At 37.8% G+C, this 18,218-nt stretch overlaps 1 protein-coding gene across 1 annotated transcript; it reads left to right on the forward strand.

Moving 5' to 3' along the window:
• The first annotated feature begins 6,629 nt into the window (after nucleotides 1-6,629).
• Nucleotides 6,630-18,010, forward strand: LOC21397971 (putative F-box/LRR-repeat protein 23). Its single transcript, XM_024169146.1, has 4 exons — nucleotides 6,630-6,761; nucleotides 15,439-15,737; nucleotides 17,233-17,627; nucleotides 17,765-18,010. The coding sequence occupies exons 1-4, from the start codon at nucleotides 6,630-6,632 to the stop codon at nucleotides 17,842-17,844; spliced, it is 906 nt and encodes a 301-aa protein (XP_024024914.1). The 3' UTR covers nucleotides 17,845-18,010.
• Nucleotides 18,011-18,218: the final 208 nt, after the last annotated feature.

Raw genomic sequence — 18,218 nt, forward strand, 5'->3', positions numbered from 1 at the left:
TCCCCTTGCTTCACGCCATGTCCAAAGCTGCATCAATCCATTTGCTCTGTCAAAAAAAAAAATGAAGATAAAATAATATTGCAAAATGTTCTAAACAATAATAACATGCGATTCATTAACTTTTAATGGATCATGTCTAGATGCAGTAACTTTTAATGGATCGTCTTAAGGGGCTTCTATAGTCAACAAATTACAAATACTTATAATTGTCCTGCAAGAAAATATACAGCCCCTTTTGCACAGAAGCTTTTGTTGAAGTTGTGACAATATTGTTTTATATGTGAAGTCACTCAGCTCCAGATAATTGCGTCCACGAATTTTGAAAAACACACAACTTAAAGAATGAGATAGGATTTTACGATGAAAAAAAAAGACTAAACATTGTCAATTCCTAATGGTTTTACCAAAATAAGACCCACAACCCAGAGTCTTTTCAAAAACCAATGTTATTTTTTACATGGGTCCATTTTAAAGTAATCTTGTATTCATATATGAAACTCTAGACCTTAAGCATATATTGACCAAGAAAATCATTTCTACACACCACACACAAAAGCAAACTAGCAATGTACATCAAACAAATTTTACAAAGTTCTATTCAAATGACATCAGAAGAACACGCTCGAACTTCATAAGTTGAAATTCACTTTTAAAGGTAATGGGTGTTATTTTGGGCATGTCTACTTCATCCACTTTTAAAGGTCTCTATGTACAACTAAGATAATAAAAGCAGCAATCCAAACCTAAAACAAACAAAATCCTAACATAAATAAATTTTTTTTTAAAAAAAGTGTATGAAGAGAAAGAGAAGTGCAATCCTGAAAGAAAAAACAAATGTATACAATTGAGCAAAATCGAGTGCAGCAACAAGAGAAACAAAGGAAATGCATGAAAGAATAAAAGATAGAGACAGGGGGAAGTAGTGGAAGAAGCTAACAAGAAGAAGAGAAAAATTAAAAATAAATAAATAAATATATATATACATAAAGGAAAAAAAAAACGCGGCCCAAACGAGCTTTTTGTTTCAAACACAATATAAGATATTTGCTCTTCTATATTAGTTATAGATGATTACAGATCATAGATATACAGGAACTTACCCCTTAAGAACCTGAAAGAATGACCTTTCTCCTTCATATGCCTGAAGTTCCATGATCCATCCACGTTTTCATTTAGATTTCAAAGCATAATTTCAAAGAGGCAACAGAACTGTATTTTTCCATAATAACTGAATAGAAACCCAAAATGTTAACTGCAATAGCCGTTAATTCCAATATGGCAACTTTTTTTTTCTGAGAATAGATCTTTTATGGGAGCATTGCAATAAATAAAACCCAGCAATACAGCTTCTGAAGTGACCATAATTTATTGCCAACTTAAAAGATTAACTTATTAGAACCCACAAAAGATTTAGAATAGAAAAACTCATAAAGAAAGCATCCATATGAGCCCATACGTAATGAGCAAATAACTTTATATTAGAAAGTGAATTTCAGAAAGAGCCATAACAGTTTATTTTAGATATAATATCCTCTTTTTTCCCTAAAAAATCCATTTTGGATACATTTTAGTTTCCCTTTAGCACTTCCTTTCTTTGCCCTCAACAACCAAAACCTTCAGTATCCAATTTTTTTCAGCCAAAGCAATCAAACAGTCGCATCTAACATAAACAAAATAAAAATGGATGGAAAAACTTCTATTATAGCTTTAGCATTGAAAAAGCCCAACACATTTACCAAAAAAAAAAAAAATTGAATCAAGAAATAAAAGGAGCAAAGTTTGTCACCGGAACACAGTCGTCGACATCGTCAACACTTTGGCGGTGATTCTAGATGGTGAAACGACGTCTCTGTCAGACATTGAAGAGGAACCGCCCAAAAGCCAGAATCCACGACTCTAAGACTTTTCGGGAATCCAAATGATCTAACATTACATTCTCGCTGAAACAAACAAAATCCTTAAAATAACAAATCATAAGATAAGAAGAGAAGAGGAAAAAACAAATAAATGTGAAATCAACCAAACCCAAGGGTTGAGCGTGGAAATCGCACCAAAGATTTCATTATAGAGAAACAGGGGAGAGAAAGGAAACAACAAATGCAAACAAAGAGAGGGGGCGAGGGCTATGGAAGCTGATGAGGAACTGGCTAGAGGGCAACATCCCTAGAGGACAAAGGCTATTGGAAAGGAGGGAAAAAAAAGAAACATGATGAAATATGGAGAAGGAAGAAGTCGTCCCATTCAAACCCCTTTTTCAACCAAAACGGCCGTGTTTTGGTCGCAAATTTTCAACCAAATCGACCGTGTTTCGGCAAAACAGTGCAGCATTTTGAAATTTCTATATTACTTATGGATAACAAGTTAATATGGTCAACAAACTTTCTACGTCAAATACCACATTTCTGCCTAAAAACCTTTAAGTGATGTAAAACTAAATAAAATGTGCACACACAAAAAAAAAGGTGCAAGTACAATTGATATTGGATTGTAGATATGCTTATTTTAAACTTACAAGAACACAACTTAGTAAAATTTTTATTTCATCATACAGCACTCACTTTTACTCAAAAGTCATATTCTCTCATAAAACACACAAGGACCAAAAGGTACGATTTGTTGTGTTCAAAAGGTATCATTTGAACAAAAGGTATCATTCTTTGGTATGATTTATTTAAGCAGCATGGAGCATTTAATTTTAATTCACAAGGTATGATTTGTTGTGTTCCTCTGTTTCGCAGGCTAGCATGTCTTAGCAACAAAAGAGGAGCTTGGCCTTGCATATTACTTCAGTCATAGTTTATCTTATATTCTTAAAAAGCAGGACATAGGTTGGCACATACATCCAAAATATCAAAAACAACGCATATGAAACTGTAAGAGATGGTAGCACTGTCTTTCAGGAAATCAATACATATTTAGTAAATTTTTTACTATTGTAATTGTTACAACAATCTTACGCACACTTACTCAGCATTCCACGGTTCAGGACCAAAAACCCTTAGGTAGATCAAAGGATTCATAGTCCCAGCATCAACCTGATCAATACAACTGAAACTCAGTGAGGCAAAAGAGTCATGAACATTAGTTTATATAGGTAGCAAAAATATAAAAACTGCAATAACACCCAAGTACAACTTTTAAGCAGAAACAACATAGACACTATAAGTTACTTAGTTTTCATTAATATGCAACAACATGAACAATTATCTTTTCATTAATATGCAACAACATGAACAATTATCTAAATAACTATAAGCTAGTATCTCCCTTTCTTTGTGGGAAATATTTTCAATCAAGATAAAGATAAGAAGAAAATTGGTTTTTTATAGCATTAGAAATAATCAATGATTAAAAGAGGGGAAAAAAATTTAAACAAGAATGACGTTTACGTCAGTATTGCTACCTTGCAGTATGGCAAATCCAACTGATGCCCAATACTCCAGTATCATCAATGCTTTGGCATGCATAAATATTATAAAAATATATGGCGTTCAATCATGACATTGTTGATGATCGAAGCAACACATTTAGCAGATTCATTTAACTTCCATTACTGTCATTATACCTATCAACAAAATCTTTATAAAAAAATGATGATTTTCGTCTACCAAAAAACTTGACAATTTCTTATCATAGCGCCACAATAAAATTAATTCAAAATTTTATTTGAGCCAATTTTAGAACTGATCACATCAACTTGCTATATTACTATGTCTTACAATTCCCTATGAACAAAGTAGCCGAAATAATCTACATTATACATGGACAAGTGTGTAAACGTGAAGGTCCATTTTAATAAACAGTTGAAGCGAAGAATGGAATGGCTATGGTGGAAGAGTGACCTGGAAACGTTGAATTGCTTGCTGGAAAGTGAGAACCGAGGGTTTCTGGCGCTCGGGATTTGAATCCTTTGAGGAGTGCTGAGGAGTGGCGGAGGTACAAATCACAGAGACGGAAGCTCCGGCAAATTGGTGGCGGAGAGCGGCGTCGGGGTGGCGGTGGAAACGGTTAGAGTGGAAGAAGGATAGCTGAGACGGCCGCAGTCTGAGAACAGAAGCGCCATGGCTCTTCTTTTCAAGTTTTTGGAAGAGAGAGAGTTGAGCAAAAGTGAACAGAAAAGAAAGGGAAAAAAAAAAGAAACAGAGTAAGTTCGTTTTAAAGAGCAAACAAGCTTAAAGGATGACAGTGGTGGAAAATGAAAATCCTTCTGAAACGTATTTTCTCATACCACAGAAACATGCGAAGATCGTCAGATCGGCTCCTTCAGGCGTGTTGATCGTGACAATGGAGAAGAAAGGAAGTTAGAGCGAGAGAGAGAAATTTGCGATGAAGCAAATCGGTGAGCGACGGATCCTTCGATAGAGAAATTGTCTCCGATCCTTTCCCTTCGATCGTCGGAGAAAATTTCGGCGATCCTTCTTGCAAATTGACAGTGACTCGCTTTCTGAAGAGAGATATGACACACAGATAAATAACCGATAAGGAATATCGAGCAGCGAAACTCGCCGGCGACAGTGACGTTGAGACATGCCTGACGATGGAGCCTTACGGGATGGAGGCAAAGGGAAGATAGAGAGAGAAAGTAGACGGATTTGGGATTGGAGGTTTTAGGACAAATGAACGATTTAAAGCTACTTGTCGCTTTACATTAACAAAAAAGCTACTAGCCGTTTTTTTTCTTTTCTTTTTTGAATTTTGAATTTGGGAAGGGAGATAAGTTTAATCACTAGTTGATTAGCAAAAAAGAGTTTAACTGTTAGTTGTAGATTTGTTTTTTTTTTCAAAAAAAAAAATTGTAGATTAGTTTTAGTAGAAAAAAAAGTCAATTGTAGATTCACAAATCAGCAATACCCGTAATCATTTAAAAATTTACAATAAGTTCAAAAATAAATTATTGTGTAGCTGTAACTTAACATTTTCTATTTTAACTTTACTCTGTAAAGGATAGTGGACTTCGTGTATTGTTGATTTAATCCAGATTTTGTATTGAACGCATGGCGGTGAGCCAATAGTTTTTAGTTATTAGCTGGCTGGGCAGCTCAAGCGAAAAGGTAAGAAATAGATCTACAAGTTCAGGAAATACAAGATTCTATAGATGCTCTCCTCAATTTATCCGAGGATGGTCTAGATTAATGAAAAAAAAAAAGCATTGATGATTATTTTGGCAACCGGGGAGAGGCTTCCTCTTCCGGCCCCTTCCCGGCTACTGGATCACTCCAGTGTTTTGGGTACAACGGACCCTCCGCTATCCATTGCAGCAGAGTTGTTTCAACGATCATTTTCATACACAGGTTTCCTCTTGTTACCAACTCTGATTCCAAGGTTCACTAGTGTTTCCTTTTTCGTGATGAGTTTTTTACTATCCAGACTTCCCCTTGAATCACATGATCACCTCTTATTCTTCTAGAGTGTGGACTAGGTTGCAATCTATTTTAGGCATAAACAAAGCCATCCATTCTGCTGCCAAACCATCAAAAAAAAGTTTAAAAAAGACGACAGGAAGATTTCGAACAGAACCCCGAATAGGTGCATCTTATATGCCAGATCATGAATTAGTAACTGCATCCAATCTCCAAAAGATCCCAATTGTTTCCGGTAGAGTGCGACTCAATTGACTAAGATGCTCTCCCAAACGGTCTATTTGGCATCGTTCCTCCCCTTGAAGGGCCGGGCTTCTTAGCCAAAAGAAAGAACAACAAAAAAGGATGCCACCGAAAACTCTCATTTGTTGAAGCGGAGCATAGTACGAGAGAGGGCGGTACGGAAAGAATTGAGTGATTCACCTAAGACTTCAAAGCGTTACGGTTGTGCTTCTTCAAGAAGGTGGTAAGACCCTTGCAGAGTTCCCTAACAGCATAGAGCTTGGGAAGATCTCTTCTTATAGCTACTATAGCTAATCTAAAGTGCGTACCTTAGCTCAATCCTTGGATACTAAGCGTGGTCTTATTTTTAGCCTCAGCTTGGTGCTAAAATAATTAGTAATCCTAAACTCCGCAGTACCAATCAAAAAGACGGTTGTTGTTACTGGACGAAGCTTCAGCTATGCCTCGGGCCGTGAGTAGTACTCTGTACTTTATTTTTGGGGTAGGAATTCGTAGTGGGACGTTCTTTTCATAGATCCTTCGAGCGAGAAAGGAAAGAGAAATAGGGTCTTATGGAGGGAGGGGGAACATTCGGGCCAACAACCTGTCCACCTTAATCAAGTAAGAGTTTAAACATTCACTAAGCTAGCCCTCATGTTGCTGTGCCAGTTTCCCTGCCTGGGAGAAAGAAGGCTTTTTTCTTTTCATATGATCATGCTAGGTCAATCAAGTGAGAGTAGACCAGCTGCCAATTTTCTTGCGAGACACAATGTCCACGGCTCGCTCAATTAGAGCACTAACTACTTCAAAGGCCAAAGACGCTTTTAATCACTCTGCTGGGACGATCTGAATAGGTGGCATAGTGCAGTCCTCACCGATGTGGTGTCCAGTCACAACCTAAATAAGAAAAAGATTTTCCTTTTACTATAGATTTTGAACCTCGCAAGACGAGAGTCGGCTCGAGGATCAAAATCCTTTCTCAGCTGATCGAAAGTGACGATGCAACAAAGGCTATCTGCATCCTCTCTCAATTTTAGAGCTTGAAAAATGGATTTGTTCTTGTTCCTAACTCCTCTCCAGGTAGTTCCCAATGTTTGGAATAGTGCTTCTAGACGAAGAGCGGAAGATAGAGCAAGAGCTACAACCGGGAGGGGCGCCAGTCTTCCTCGATTCCCTTATGTATGTAGGGCGAGACAAAAAACGTCCGGCCGGAAATAAAATATGTACAAACATCTTACCAGGGAATGTTCGTTCATGATTCACACCTGTGAATCACTTCACTCGCTAGTTTTCTTTTTCTTTTTATCTCCAATTAAAGTTTTAGGGGGCACATCCCCCTGAACCCCTACACAACAATTTGCTTCTCGTATCGACGAATTAGAAGAGATGTCAACCGGCAACCGCATTCGGAAACAACGATTAGTGGTTATTGGTACTATCACTGCACAGCAAGCAAAGGATTGGAATCCTCGTGCTTGAGTAGAAGTGGCTTCCTATCTTCGCAAGTTTTCACTAGGTTTTATCTGGAAGGCGGGAAGATCTCTATTGGAGCATTTGGGTGTCCCAAACTTGCTAAGCCTAGCAGCGCTTACTTGAACAACGGTTATTCCGTTTTCAGCTGATTCAATACAATTGATTCTCTAACAACCGATTCTGACACTGACCGAGAGGGGCGAAACAATGAATCAATTATCCAATACCAGATCCATCTGTCATAAATCTTTCTAGAATATGACTCCCTCTACCCATGTTGAAATCAAATTCTTTGTCATCCTCCTAAAGTCCAGAAAGAGCTTTCTTCCCCGCCCTAACCCCCATTCATGAGGGGCTTGACTCAACGGATCTCTATGGCCTTTGAAAGGCTTTTTCAGATTTGATTGAATACAGTTGAAGATTAAAATTATTTTGATGAGAGTCTTTCATTCATCCATTCAGTAAAGCGCTCCAACCAAAGGGGCACATCGCGCAGGAAAAATCTTTCACTCACTGAGAAGTGAAACCCTGTGACTAGATCATCCTGAAGACGGGCGCCCGTAGGGCGAGGCTTCACTTTACCTTCTAACCATTAAATTCCATATCTTTAGAGTAAAGTCCCGCTTTGTATAAAAAGATAGAAGTCTCGTTCCCCCGCCTTGGAATAGGATGAAAGAGGATATTATAGGTAGGCCCTCATATTCGAAGCGCTTCCAGAAGGTATTGCCCCAGCAGACCTTAAAAAGTGGGCATTATTGGATCAATCAGGGGTGCTCGATGAAACGATCCAGATTCCACACTATGTTGTGGGCTGGGGAGAAAGATGCTCTGTGAAGCTGGGCGTAACCGAAACACTTTCTTTTCCACCCAAAGCCACCATCCAGATTCAGAAGCAGAAGCAGAATAAGCTAATGGATGATGTTATTTTTTATCTTTAAACCTTGACGTCTAGCTCAATAATTCAAATATTCGGCTCTAGTAAGACTTGTAAGACTTCTTCCCGCGTGGAGCTAGCATGGACACTCGAGCGGGATCAAAGGGGATGAGTTATTCTCGTGGCTAAATGCCCCTCAAACGAGCAATCGAAAAGATTCTGGAGCATCCTCGGGTTTAGGTATTGTAGGAGTGCTAATGCGCGCCCTTACGTTTTCTTTGCTTGCTCCGCAGTATCCTTGCTAACTAGAAATGAACCTTCACGAGTTGAGTGTCTGCTTCTTCCGACCTCTATCCAAACAAATCATCGAGGAAGTCATGTAGGTTCCGGGTAAGGTATCAGATTAGGGACCTCTCTCAACTAGCGGCCTAAGGAGAAAAATAAGTTCCAGAGGCATCTTCCATTCATATCGATTTGGGTTTTTTTGCATCATATTTTGATCTACCTCTTCTTCGATCCGGAATTCCTAGCAAAGTAATAAATACATCTAGAAAGAAGATATTCTCTAGCCTAGAGGAAAGAGAACAACTAGGATCAACTTCAATTACAGAGCATTCTGCTTCCTGGCGAACTGAGAAATTCTTTGATTCATTCAAGTAGTGCTATGCAATCTATTAGTACAAGGCTGGCTATTGAAGTCAGAGACTCTACTTATGCTTATGGAGGGATGTATGGACTACTTTTAGGCTACCGACACCACTCATCTGCGCTGACACATGCCTTTACTGATTGCAGGTTTTTTCCTCTTTCTTTTTGATGCTATGATCACATAAAAACATAAACTTTGAGGTTTTACGCAGGTGTGTCCGCACCCCCTTGAGTGGACGAGAAAGAAAGGATGTCTCAGAGTAACCCCCCAAGTTCCAGACCCAGGAGTCAACTTAAATCAATGATACACGAAGCAAATATAATTACCTCGATAAGATATGCCCTTCGTTGATTTTCCATTTTCTATTGCTTATCTTTTCTTTAATCTCGGGCGTTTATGTGTGATTCGTCATTTGGTTCCTAAAACGTGAGGTGACTGAGTTAAGTAGGTCAAGCTGTGTCAAGTCAGAAAAAATATACCCCTATAAGAGAAAGTCACGCAACCCGCTTGAAACTAGTCATGTCTTCGCTGCTTTTCTAAGAAGTTCCATTCCTATAAATGCCCACTCTCTTTCTTCTAGTCGAGTTACCTACCAAATAAAAAGCATGTTCAGGAAGACCATCTAATTCTCCAAAAAGGATCAATTTAAACCTTCTAATTATTTCTGCTAGACTAACATATTTCCCTGGGGAATCGGTAAATACTTCTACTATTGGGCTTGATCAAATGGGCTAAAACACTACCATGGGAGAAAAACATTATTGTTTAGTTTCAGTTGAAGAAGCCCCTTTCAGAACTCACTTTGTTCCGGGCAGAACACTTTTTAGTCTACTGTTTGTTTTCCAAGCAGGGATGCCCATTGTTCCTTGCCCTAACTCTTCTAATTTCCCTTTGCTTTCTTTATTACTTATCACACGTGTCCTGTTTTAGCGAGTTTCCACAAGGGTAACCGGTTAGGTTGACTTTGTCAACGCTACTAAGGACCGGGTGAAGAATGAAAAACGTCTGCTAACCTACATATTCTCTCTCATTATTTACCATTCCATCATCGTGCGAGGATGGAAAAGATAAAGAGAGATTTCCTGGAAAGCTCAAGCTGAGAAAGTGACAATCCATTGAATAAGATCAGTTCAAGGTGAGAAGAATGAAGACTCTAGACGAATGCTAGCTCAGGAGTAGGAAAAGGTATTACATAAGCATGCTTTAGGAAGTTTCAAAAGACGACCTTAACACAAGGAGAATGGATGAGTAGAAGGCACTCTAGTGGGATCCTCGCGGATAGAAAAAGATTGAAATGACTGTTCAAAACATAACCTATACCTTTGAAAGAAGATTTTCATGGCAAAATCATGTAAAACGTCTCGATCAACACGTCTAATTGATCAGAACCGCGGTTTGTTGAAGAATACAAAGGCAAATAGTCCAGTATTTGCTGCTGCAAGTGAGAATCAAGAAGGCAGCCCCAACTCTAGCTTCAGATGCCTCCGTAGAGTAGGAGAATGCTCAGGTCCGTCTACGTGTGATTCCTTATTTGGTTCCTAAAACGTGAGGTGAGCTGCTGATTCTACTCTTGGAGTGACTTAACATAATGCTTCCAAAAAAGGCCTGATTTCGAGAGCTACTACAGTTCTACAATTTCCAGTTGACCGAGAAAGCCGACTATAGATACACCCCACTTGCGCTTTTAGCTTAGGTTTCTTAGTTAGGAACTTGCCTTTTAGTTAGGACTTGTCCTATTTGGTTTGTTAAAGGGTCAACCGGCCCAGGAGACACAAGTGGCGGAACGACACCTATGAACTCAGATAGCATTGTGGCATACCTTTTCATCTGAACTAGGCATGCTTCAAAGTGGAACAAAACAAATTAGTTATAGTTTCTATGAGTCGATAGGAGAAGCACCGCTCAAAGGAACGTTCGTGAAAGCCGGTCATTTTTACCTTGTTTTATTAAAGGAGTGGCCTTTCCGGTCTCGGTTGGTAGCAGTACGCATCTCTCTCGATTTCGGTAGATGACTTGTCGCTACTCAACTTGGTCGTCCTTCCACTTTTTGAAGAAGGTTCTGTTACTAACATGTTTACTTCCATTGTGGGTAATGTATTTGGGTTCAAGCTTAAAATCTCGTGCTAAAAAGCGTGGAGATTCGAGTCCTCTTCATGGCTAATATTGAATATTGAGAATGCTCATTAGTCCACAATCTTCATGCAAAAGCAACGAAACCTCCTCGCAAAGGAAACCCTCATTTCGCCCCAGGTACTCTGACTCCCACGAGGCATAAACCTGAAAACAAAACAAAGTTCGTTCCCTTTCGTCGAGTATGTAAAGTAGGCATACGAACCACTTTTGCGTCTTGGGTAATAGGGATGCTCTTAATAACGTTCAATTTGTTAGATGTGATGGAAACCATATTGGCGAGGAACTGAAAGGGGCGTTTAGCCTCCCGAGCGAACATGATAGGATAATTACAAATCTACGATAAGCTGTTATTAAACCAATTTAATGCCTTGACCGCACTTCCCTCAGGTCGAGCAGGCGAACTTCTGGGATGTCGTTAGCTCGACGGCGATTACATTATGTTTCCCAGACTAAGACTACTCAAAAAGATCCGTAGTCTTGCCCAGTCGCTTCCTCATATGAAGAAAGAGAGGAAGGAATTATATTCTTTACAGCCCTTTCCAGACCTCTGTACGAATGATTGATTGAACGATGAACCTGGACGACTGGGAGAGAGAAGATTATCAAAGAATTTGTAGTAGTGAGAGTCAAAATGACTGACCGTGATCAGTGACCAGAAAGTCTGCTGAGTAGTTGTCTATCTAGGGTGATCGATCTACATCTTTCCCCATAGCCTTGGGGCTGTGTCTTGATCTCCTACATGCGAAATCTAAGGAATCTTTTTTTATCCTATAGAGATTCCCCTTGGTCATATTCCACATGTTGATTGGCCAGGGTCTTCTTCGGCTAATGATACCTCGATCCTGAAGCCTTCGGAATATCTTTTTGATAGGTGCTTCTATCTGTATGGGGAATTTGCTGCTGATAGATCCGGATAAGGGGTAATCAGATTATGAGGGGAGGAGATTTCACTAGCGCCGATCTTTTTATGTTTTGGCCACGTCCGTTTTCACTCCAAAGAAGAAGGTTTAGATTTTTCAATCTTATGTTGTGAGGGATGTGACCTATGTTAAGAGTCGACCCAGTCTACGAATCTATTCTAACTATCAATGAATCCCAATAATTTAGGCGGGATGGGGGGTTTAGGACAGAGAAATGGAATAGAGGAGGTACTAGCCAGCAGAGGAAGAAGCACCTTGCTCCAAGTGATCATATTTGTAGCTCTTATGCTCTTTCTCTTCTTCCATACCCTCAAGTGGAACCATGCTACAACGGGGCTTTCTCTACAGTTCTTGAAGCTCCTCTACCTATGGTCAAGCTGGCCACTTCCACCCATTTTCTTCAATAATTGTGTTGACTTTGGCATAGAACCCAAAGAATGCAGGAACAATCTAGCCTTATCGCAGTCCATATCCTCCATATCATGAAACGGTTCCTTATCAACCAGGGCAGGCAGCCCACATACATGAAGAGAAGAAGAGATGAGGGATTCCTCCCATCCTAAACCTAAGAGATATTTCTTTCTTATCGTCGTCTAGCAAATAGATTTAGTTAGCAACAAAGCAAGAGAATCGCAGCTGCTAAGAGCTAAAAGATCTTTAAAGTCGGGCCGAGAATCACGGCTGGCATAGAAGTCTTTCGCGCACAAGGAGATGCTGCTACTTTTCTGATTTACAGACCAACCAGTGTCATCTTGTACTCAAGTAGTTGTTAGATCAAATCCAATTTTGGATCACTTTTTTTGGGGTTAATCTGATCTTCTTTCCCATGCATTTCTTAGGGCTTTCGGGTATGCCACTTCACATTCCATATTATCCATATGCTTACGCTGGATGGAACACCCTTACTAGTTTTGGCTCTTATATATTAGTAGTAAGAGTTGTAAATGATCCTTGTTACTATGCTGCAAAATTTATCATTTTAAGTAACATTAAGATCTTGACAGATGAAGTTAATGGTGGTTTATGTAGTCACATTTCTTGTCATTGTAATAGGGTTATCCACACATTAGCGAAGTTATCATTTTCTTTGGAAGAAAATCGCTATTGATTAAGGAATATCCTAGTTGTATTATTGGTTTTTTAAGTGCCGTCATGGCTTTGATTGAGTAATGCAACATAATTTCCCTTCAAAAAAAGATGTATAACAATAGTTGTAATGATTATTGGATGTGTTAGTTTCTAAACTTTGAGCACAGTGATATGTTGATCCTTAAATTTTTAATTTTAAAATATTAGTCATTGAACTTTTAATTTTCAACAGTTTTAGTCCCTGACACCATGATGATGTTTGTAACAAGTTCTAATAGTAACAGCGAGAAAAGTTTGCATATAACTCAACTTTTTTTGCAAAATTTTAAGTTATCACGAGATAAACGCATTGTGTTTGTTAAATTTTAAAAGTCATTTGTCAATTCTAATCAAGGACTACAATAGCCAAAAAAATGAAAGTAAGTGATTAATGCGCTATAATTAAATTTTAAGGATCAAAATGTCGCTATGGTCAAAATTTAAAGACTAATAGTGTCGACTATCAATTACAATAATTGTAAGATTATGGCTGGAAGACTACCGGAGTGGCAAGTGAATGTGGAAGCCAAAGCTCTTCTTCATGGTCCATAGGCTCGTGATGTTGGTTTCAATCTCCAATTTATGGAGTCTAATACACATTTTATTTTCGACATGTCGTCGCAAATTAGTCGTCGTAAAAAATCTGAAGCAAATAATATATTTGCAACGACATAGTTTTGAAATGCCGTCGCTAATATATTAGCAACGACCGTCGTCACGAATAAGTCGTCACAAATGTTCCATCGAATATGTCATTGATGATGACGTGTCATATTGTATTTGCGACAACATAAGGTCGTCGTAAAAGTCTTTAAAACGTTTTGTGACTAAATTGTCATCGCTAATTATGTGGACTATTTGCGACGACACTTTAGATATGTCGTCGCAAATATTATTTTCTTTTTTTCGTACTTTCCTAATAATATTAATTAATAATGATATAAATTTGAAGAAAATTTAATAATAAAATAGAACAATAAAATTGATATAAAATAGTCAACACAATAATAAGAGCAGTCTTAAAAAGTAAATTAATCAATAAATACTACAAAGTGTTAATAATAAAAAAACAAAAAAATATATTTTAATCTCCTAAATTAGCAGCATCGTCACTCTCGTTCTCGTCCTCGTCTTCTTGATCGATATAGAGGTTGTTCAGTCTCTCGAACTATAAAAAACTAGAAATAAAGAAATTTGATTATATAGAATTTGCCGAATAAAAAATACCGTTCATGTGTTATAGCATATAATACCTGACTGACAATGGACCAGGAGTCTCGTCAGATCGAGTGAAGGCTGTGATCCTCCTGCAGAGCCGGCGCATGTAGCTATTGGGCCGGATATCATGACTCTATTAATATAATTAAATTTTATTAATAAAATTTTGGCAGAATAACGACTTATTTTTCTTATTATCTAAAAATCCAAACCTGCAAAAAACTAGTTTTTAATGTATTTCGACACACCATAACTGCAAGATGTGCCACCGAGACAAGTCATCAAAATTTTTAATCATAACCTAAATCAAATTACAAGTAGATCTCATAAAATAACATCCTAAAAAATTCACACACAATTTATACCAAATTTCAATATTCTCAAAATTCATAATCCAAAATTTAATATCTATAATATAAACTTCAAATTATATACTAATTCTAAAATCTATAAATTAAAATTCAAAATATAAAATCTATAATCTAAAATTCTAACAACAAAAAACCCAAACATTTTAAACTTAAGAATACAATAAATATGTAAAAAACTTACAAAGTTCAAACCCACTAAAACGGGGGCTGAAAACGGTGAAGGTGGGGCGGCGGCGGAGGAGGGCGGCAGCTGAGGAGGGCGGCAAGGAGAGGGAGTATTTTTTATACTTCTTTTGATGAAAAACACTTAAAATGATTAAAACTCATGATAAATGTTGATTTGGTGAGGATTTAGAAGAGAATAGAGGGAGGTTTCGGGGTTTAAAGTCGGAAAGCTTGGGAGAGGCCGAGAGAGAGAGAGAGAGAGAGAGATCCAAAAAAATAGGGGAGGAGGTTCTGGTCGTGGGTATATAGACAGAGTTTTTTGTGACGACAGATAAAATTATTTGCGACAACAATGTCGTCGCAAATATAACTTATAAAACTATTTGCGACGATATCTGTCGTCGCAAATATAACTAAATTTTTAACATTTATACGAATGTTCTAGAATTATTTGTTGCAACGACGTTGTTCGCTATCGTCAAAATTACGTTTTGGGAACCGCCCAATTTCCCCGCCGTTTTTTTAGGGAATTTAAAATAACTATTTGCGACGAGGCATATTAATGTGGTCGCAAATAATATTTGGGAACCGCCAAATTGACCGCCTTTTTACTCAGAGAAAAAAATAAATGAATTATTATTTGCGACGACAAGTGTAGTCGCAAATAAAGAATGTTTTGCGACGAATAGTGGTTGCAAATATTGTTATTTGGGTGGCAAACGTTGGAGCCAGATAACATTTATCGCCAACTACATATTTGTGACGACTTGTGCATTATTAACAACGACAACATTCTCCTGTTATACGAATACTATTTGTGACGTTATGTCATCGTAAATAGTTAATTATTTGCGACGATAAATGTCGTCGCAAATAATTTCGTCGCAAATAGAGCAAATTGTAGTAGTGTTTCTTGACGGCGAAGCGAGGTCCGAACTGGCTGGACCTACCGAGAGACGTGACTCTGAACATTCTGTGTCGCTTGGGCACCATAGAGATCCTGACGAGTGCTCAGATGGTGTGCTCATCGTCGTTCGAAATCTGCAAGGATCCTCTGCTATGGCGGACCATCGACATCCGCCGATTCGGTCCTCTGCGGCCCCTTTTTGGCCTCGCCTTGCAGAAGATCTGTCGCTGCGCCGTCGGCCAGAGCTCCGGCGAGCTCGTCGAGATCATCCTCGGGGACGTCGCCACTAATGAACTGCTTAAGAACATTGCTCGGAAGTACTCAATTTTTCTCTCACTCCTTTCTTTCTTTTGGATTAACAGTGATTTTGAAGAATGTAATGTTATATATTTATATATATATATATATATATGTATTTCTTTAATTAGTATTGTTCAATTAATGACGATTGAGATTTTGTGATTTGACAATTATTTTTTGATATGCAATTATTTATAAACTTTATTTCAATAGGCTGACCTCTTTTTAGAATAAATTTTTTTTTTCTTTTTCCTCATAAATAAATACATTAATAGTTATTTGAATGTCACTTTTAAGTCCCAAAGCTTGTTTGAGTTTCTATTATCACTGCTTCGAGTTTGAGCTAAAATAAGTCATGACTCATGACCTTCTAATTTATCTTCGCAAGTTTGCCTAAAAGATGTAATGATTTTGAGAAAAACCAATACATGAGACAAGACTCTGTTATGGTTGTTAATCCTGCCTAATAGATAGTTTATGAAGCGTTTAAAGGGGGTACCCTCTCATCTTTAGTGTTTTATTACATTACTATTATCAATCTCTAATCATCTCATTTCTACTGTTTGCTATCAATTAAGTTAAAACAAAGTCATTTGCTTCTCTCAAATTGCAAAAAGTAAAATAAATAAATAAACAAAGAAAAAGGAAACATTATGGGCCTTTTTTTTGCGGGTTCGAGTGTAGAACTTGAGTTAAAAAGGAAATTTATGTTAGAGAAAATACAAAAAAAGTTCAATTTAAACTTTTATGAGAGAAAACACCAGAGAAAACATCTTATACTCTAGTTTTGCACTCACTAAAACATTAGAAGCTTCTTTTACGGCTGCCAGATCATTTGGCTCTGAAATTTGTTTTCATCCAATTGTTAGTTGATACAGACCGTTTCATTGGTGTCTTTGGCTCAACAATTTCTACATCTTAGTTTTTACTGCTACTATCTTTGAAAAATCTTCTCATTTGTAGTTACATTTCATACTTTGTCATTTTGTACTTGTTAGCATATTGGAAGCTTCTTGTTGAGTGTGTAGTTCACATCATGTGGGCTTAAATCTCCATGTGGGTAACTGTTAGTTGACACAGATTGTTTCACGGATGTCTTTGGCTTAATCATTTTTTCGGCCTAGTTTTTCAATACTATTTTCTTTGAGTAAAACTCCATTTTTTAGTACAATTGGATATAGATGTAAACTAAGTCACGAAACACGTGGTCTCCAGATTTTCAAAGATTCGTTGGTTAATTGTTCCAATTGATACGCTACAAAAGTAAATTTTGTTGAGACTTCAACCTCTTAGTTCCAATATTTGATGCTGAAGATTCATTCTTACAATGTCTTCAAGCTCTTCTTCCCTCTGATAATCTCCAAAACATTTTGATATGATCTCTCAGTTCCCTCTTCTGACTTCCATCCATAGCAATACATCGATGCAAATTTTCTACGCAAATTTTAGTTACCTTGTCTCTATCTTTGCTAACTTATGCAGTTCTCTTCTTTCAAAAAACTTTTCAAACAGATCAAGTCGGATCAAACACCTTCACCTTATTGGTGGCTACTTCGCAAAAGATGGATTGGGTAAAGCAGTTTCCAAACTTCCACTGTTGGAAGAGCTTGAACTCTCACACTGCACATTGTCAACAAGTTCTTTAAAACTCGTTGGACGCAGGTGCCATCATCTGAAGTCATTAACATTGAGCTCCCACTGCATAATCACGGTCCCTTACATAGGTCCTGACGAGGAGGCGGAGCTTAATAAAGAGGCAATGGCTATTGCTGAGCACATGCCTGCATTACGCACTCTGAAGCTTTATGGAAATACGCTGACTAATGTCGGATTGCAGGCTATTCTTGATGGTTGCCCTCATCTCGAGTCACTTGACGTGCGCAAATGTTGCAACCTCAATATTGGAGGTAATTTTGGGAAAGGCATTGTGAACAGATTAAATATTTTTTTGCGGCTTTCTTGTGCATGTTGTGTATTCGTTGAGACGTGTCATCATGATTGGCCATCATTTGAAGATTACTTATATTTTGTTTCTATTTTGCAGGTGACGACTTTCCATCTGGCATTTCTGGAATTGATTTCAGATGTGATGATCCTGAAGTACTTCCCACTATGGTATGTTGAAATTAGAAGCACGGCGACTCCTTCGACTATTATATGGTTTTACCTGTTGATTACAGGGAATGAATGTGGAATCTTCTCAAGTGACTTTATCAAGGTTCAATACTCTATATGTTTATTACATCATCCCGCATTTCGTTCTTCATTTAAGCTTAGTTATGTTTTGCATTGGGAGAGGTAGTTTTGAACCAGGCTAAACCAATAATTTTAGAACTTACTCCCCCATAAATTCAGGTAGTTTAGACCCATTTTCTACAGTAAAAAACATAACCACATTTCTGGTTTCCTCACAACTCAACACACATCCAAACTCACACTTTTAACAAAATCACACTTTTAACAAAATATCTAAACGTCAGTTCGGACTTTGAGTTCAA

This window comes from Morus notabilis, unplaced genomic scaffold, assembly GCF_000414095.1.
Source record: "Morus notabilis unplaced genomic scaffold, ASM41409v2 Scaffold457, whole genome shotgun sequence".
Taxonomy (NCBI): domain Eukaryota; kingdom Viridiplantae; phylum Streptophyta; class Magnoliopsida; order Rosales; family Moraceae; genus Morus; species Morus notabilis.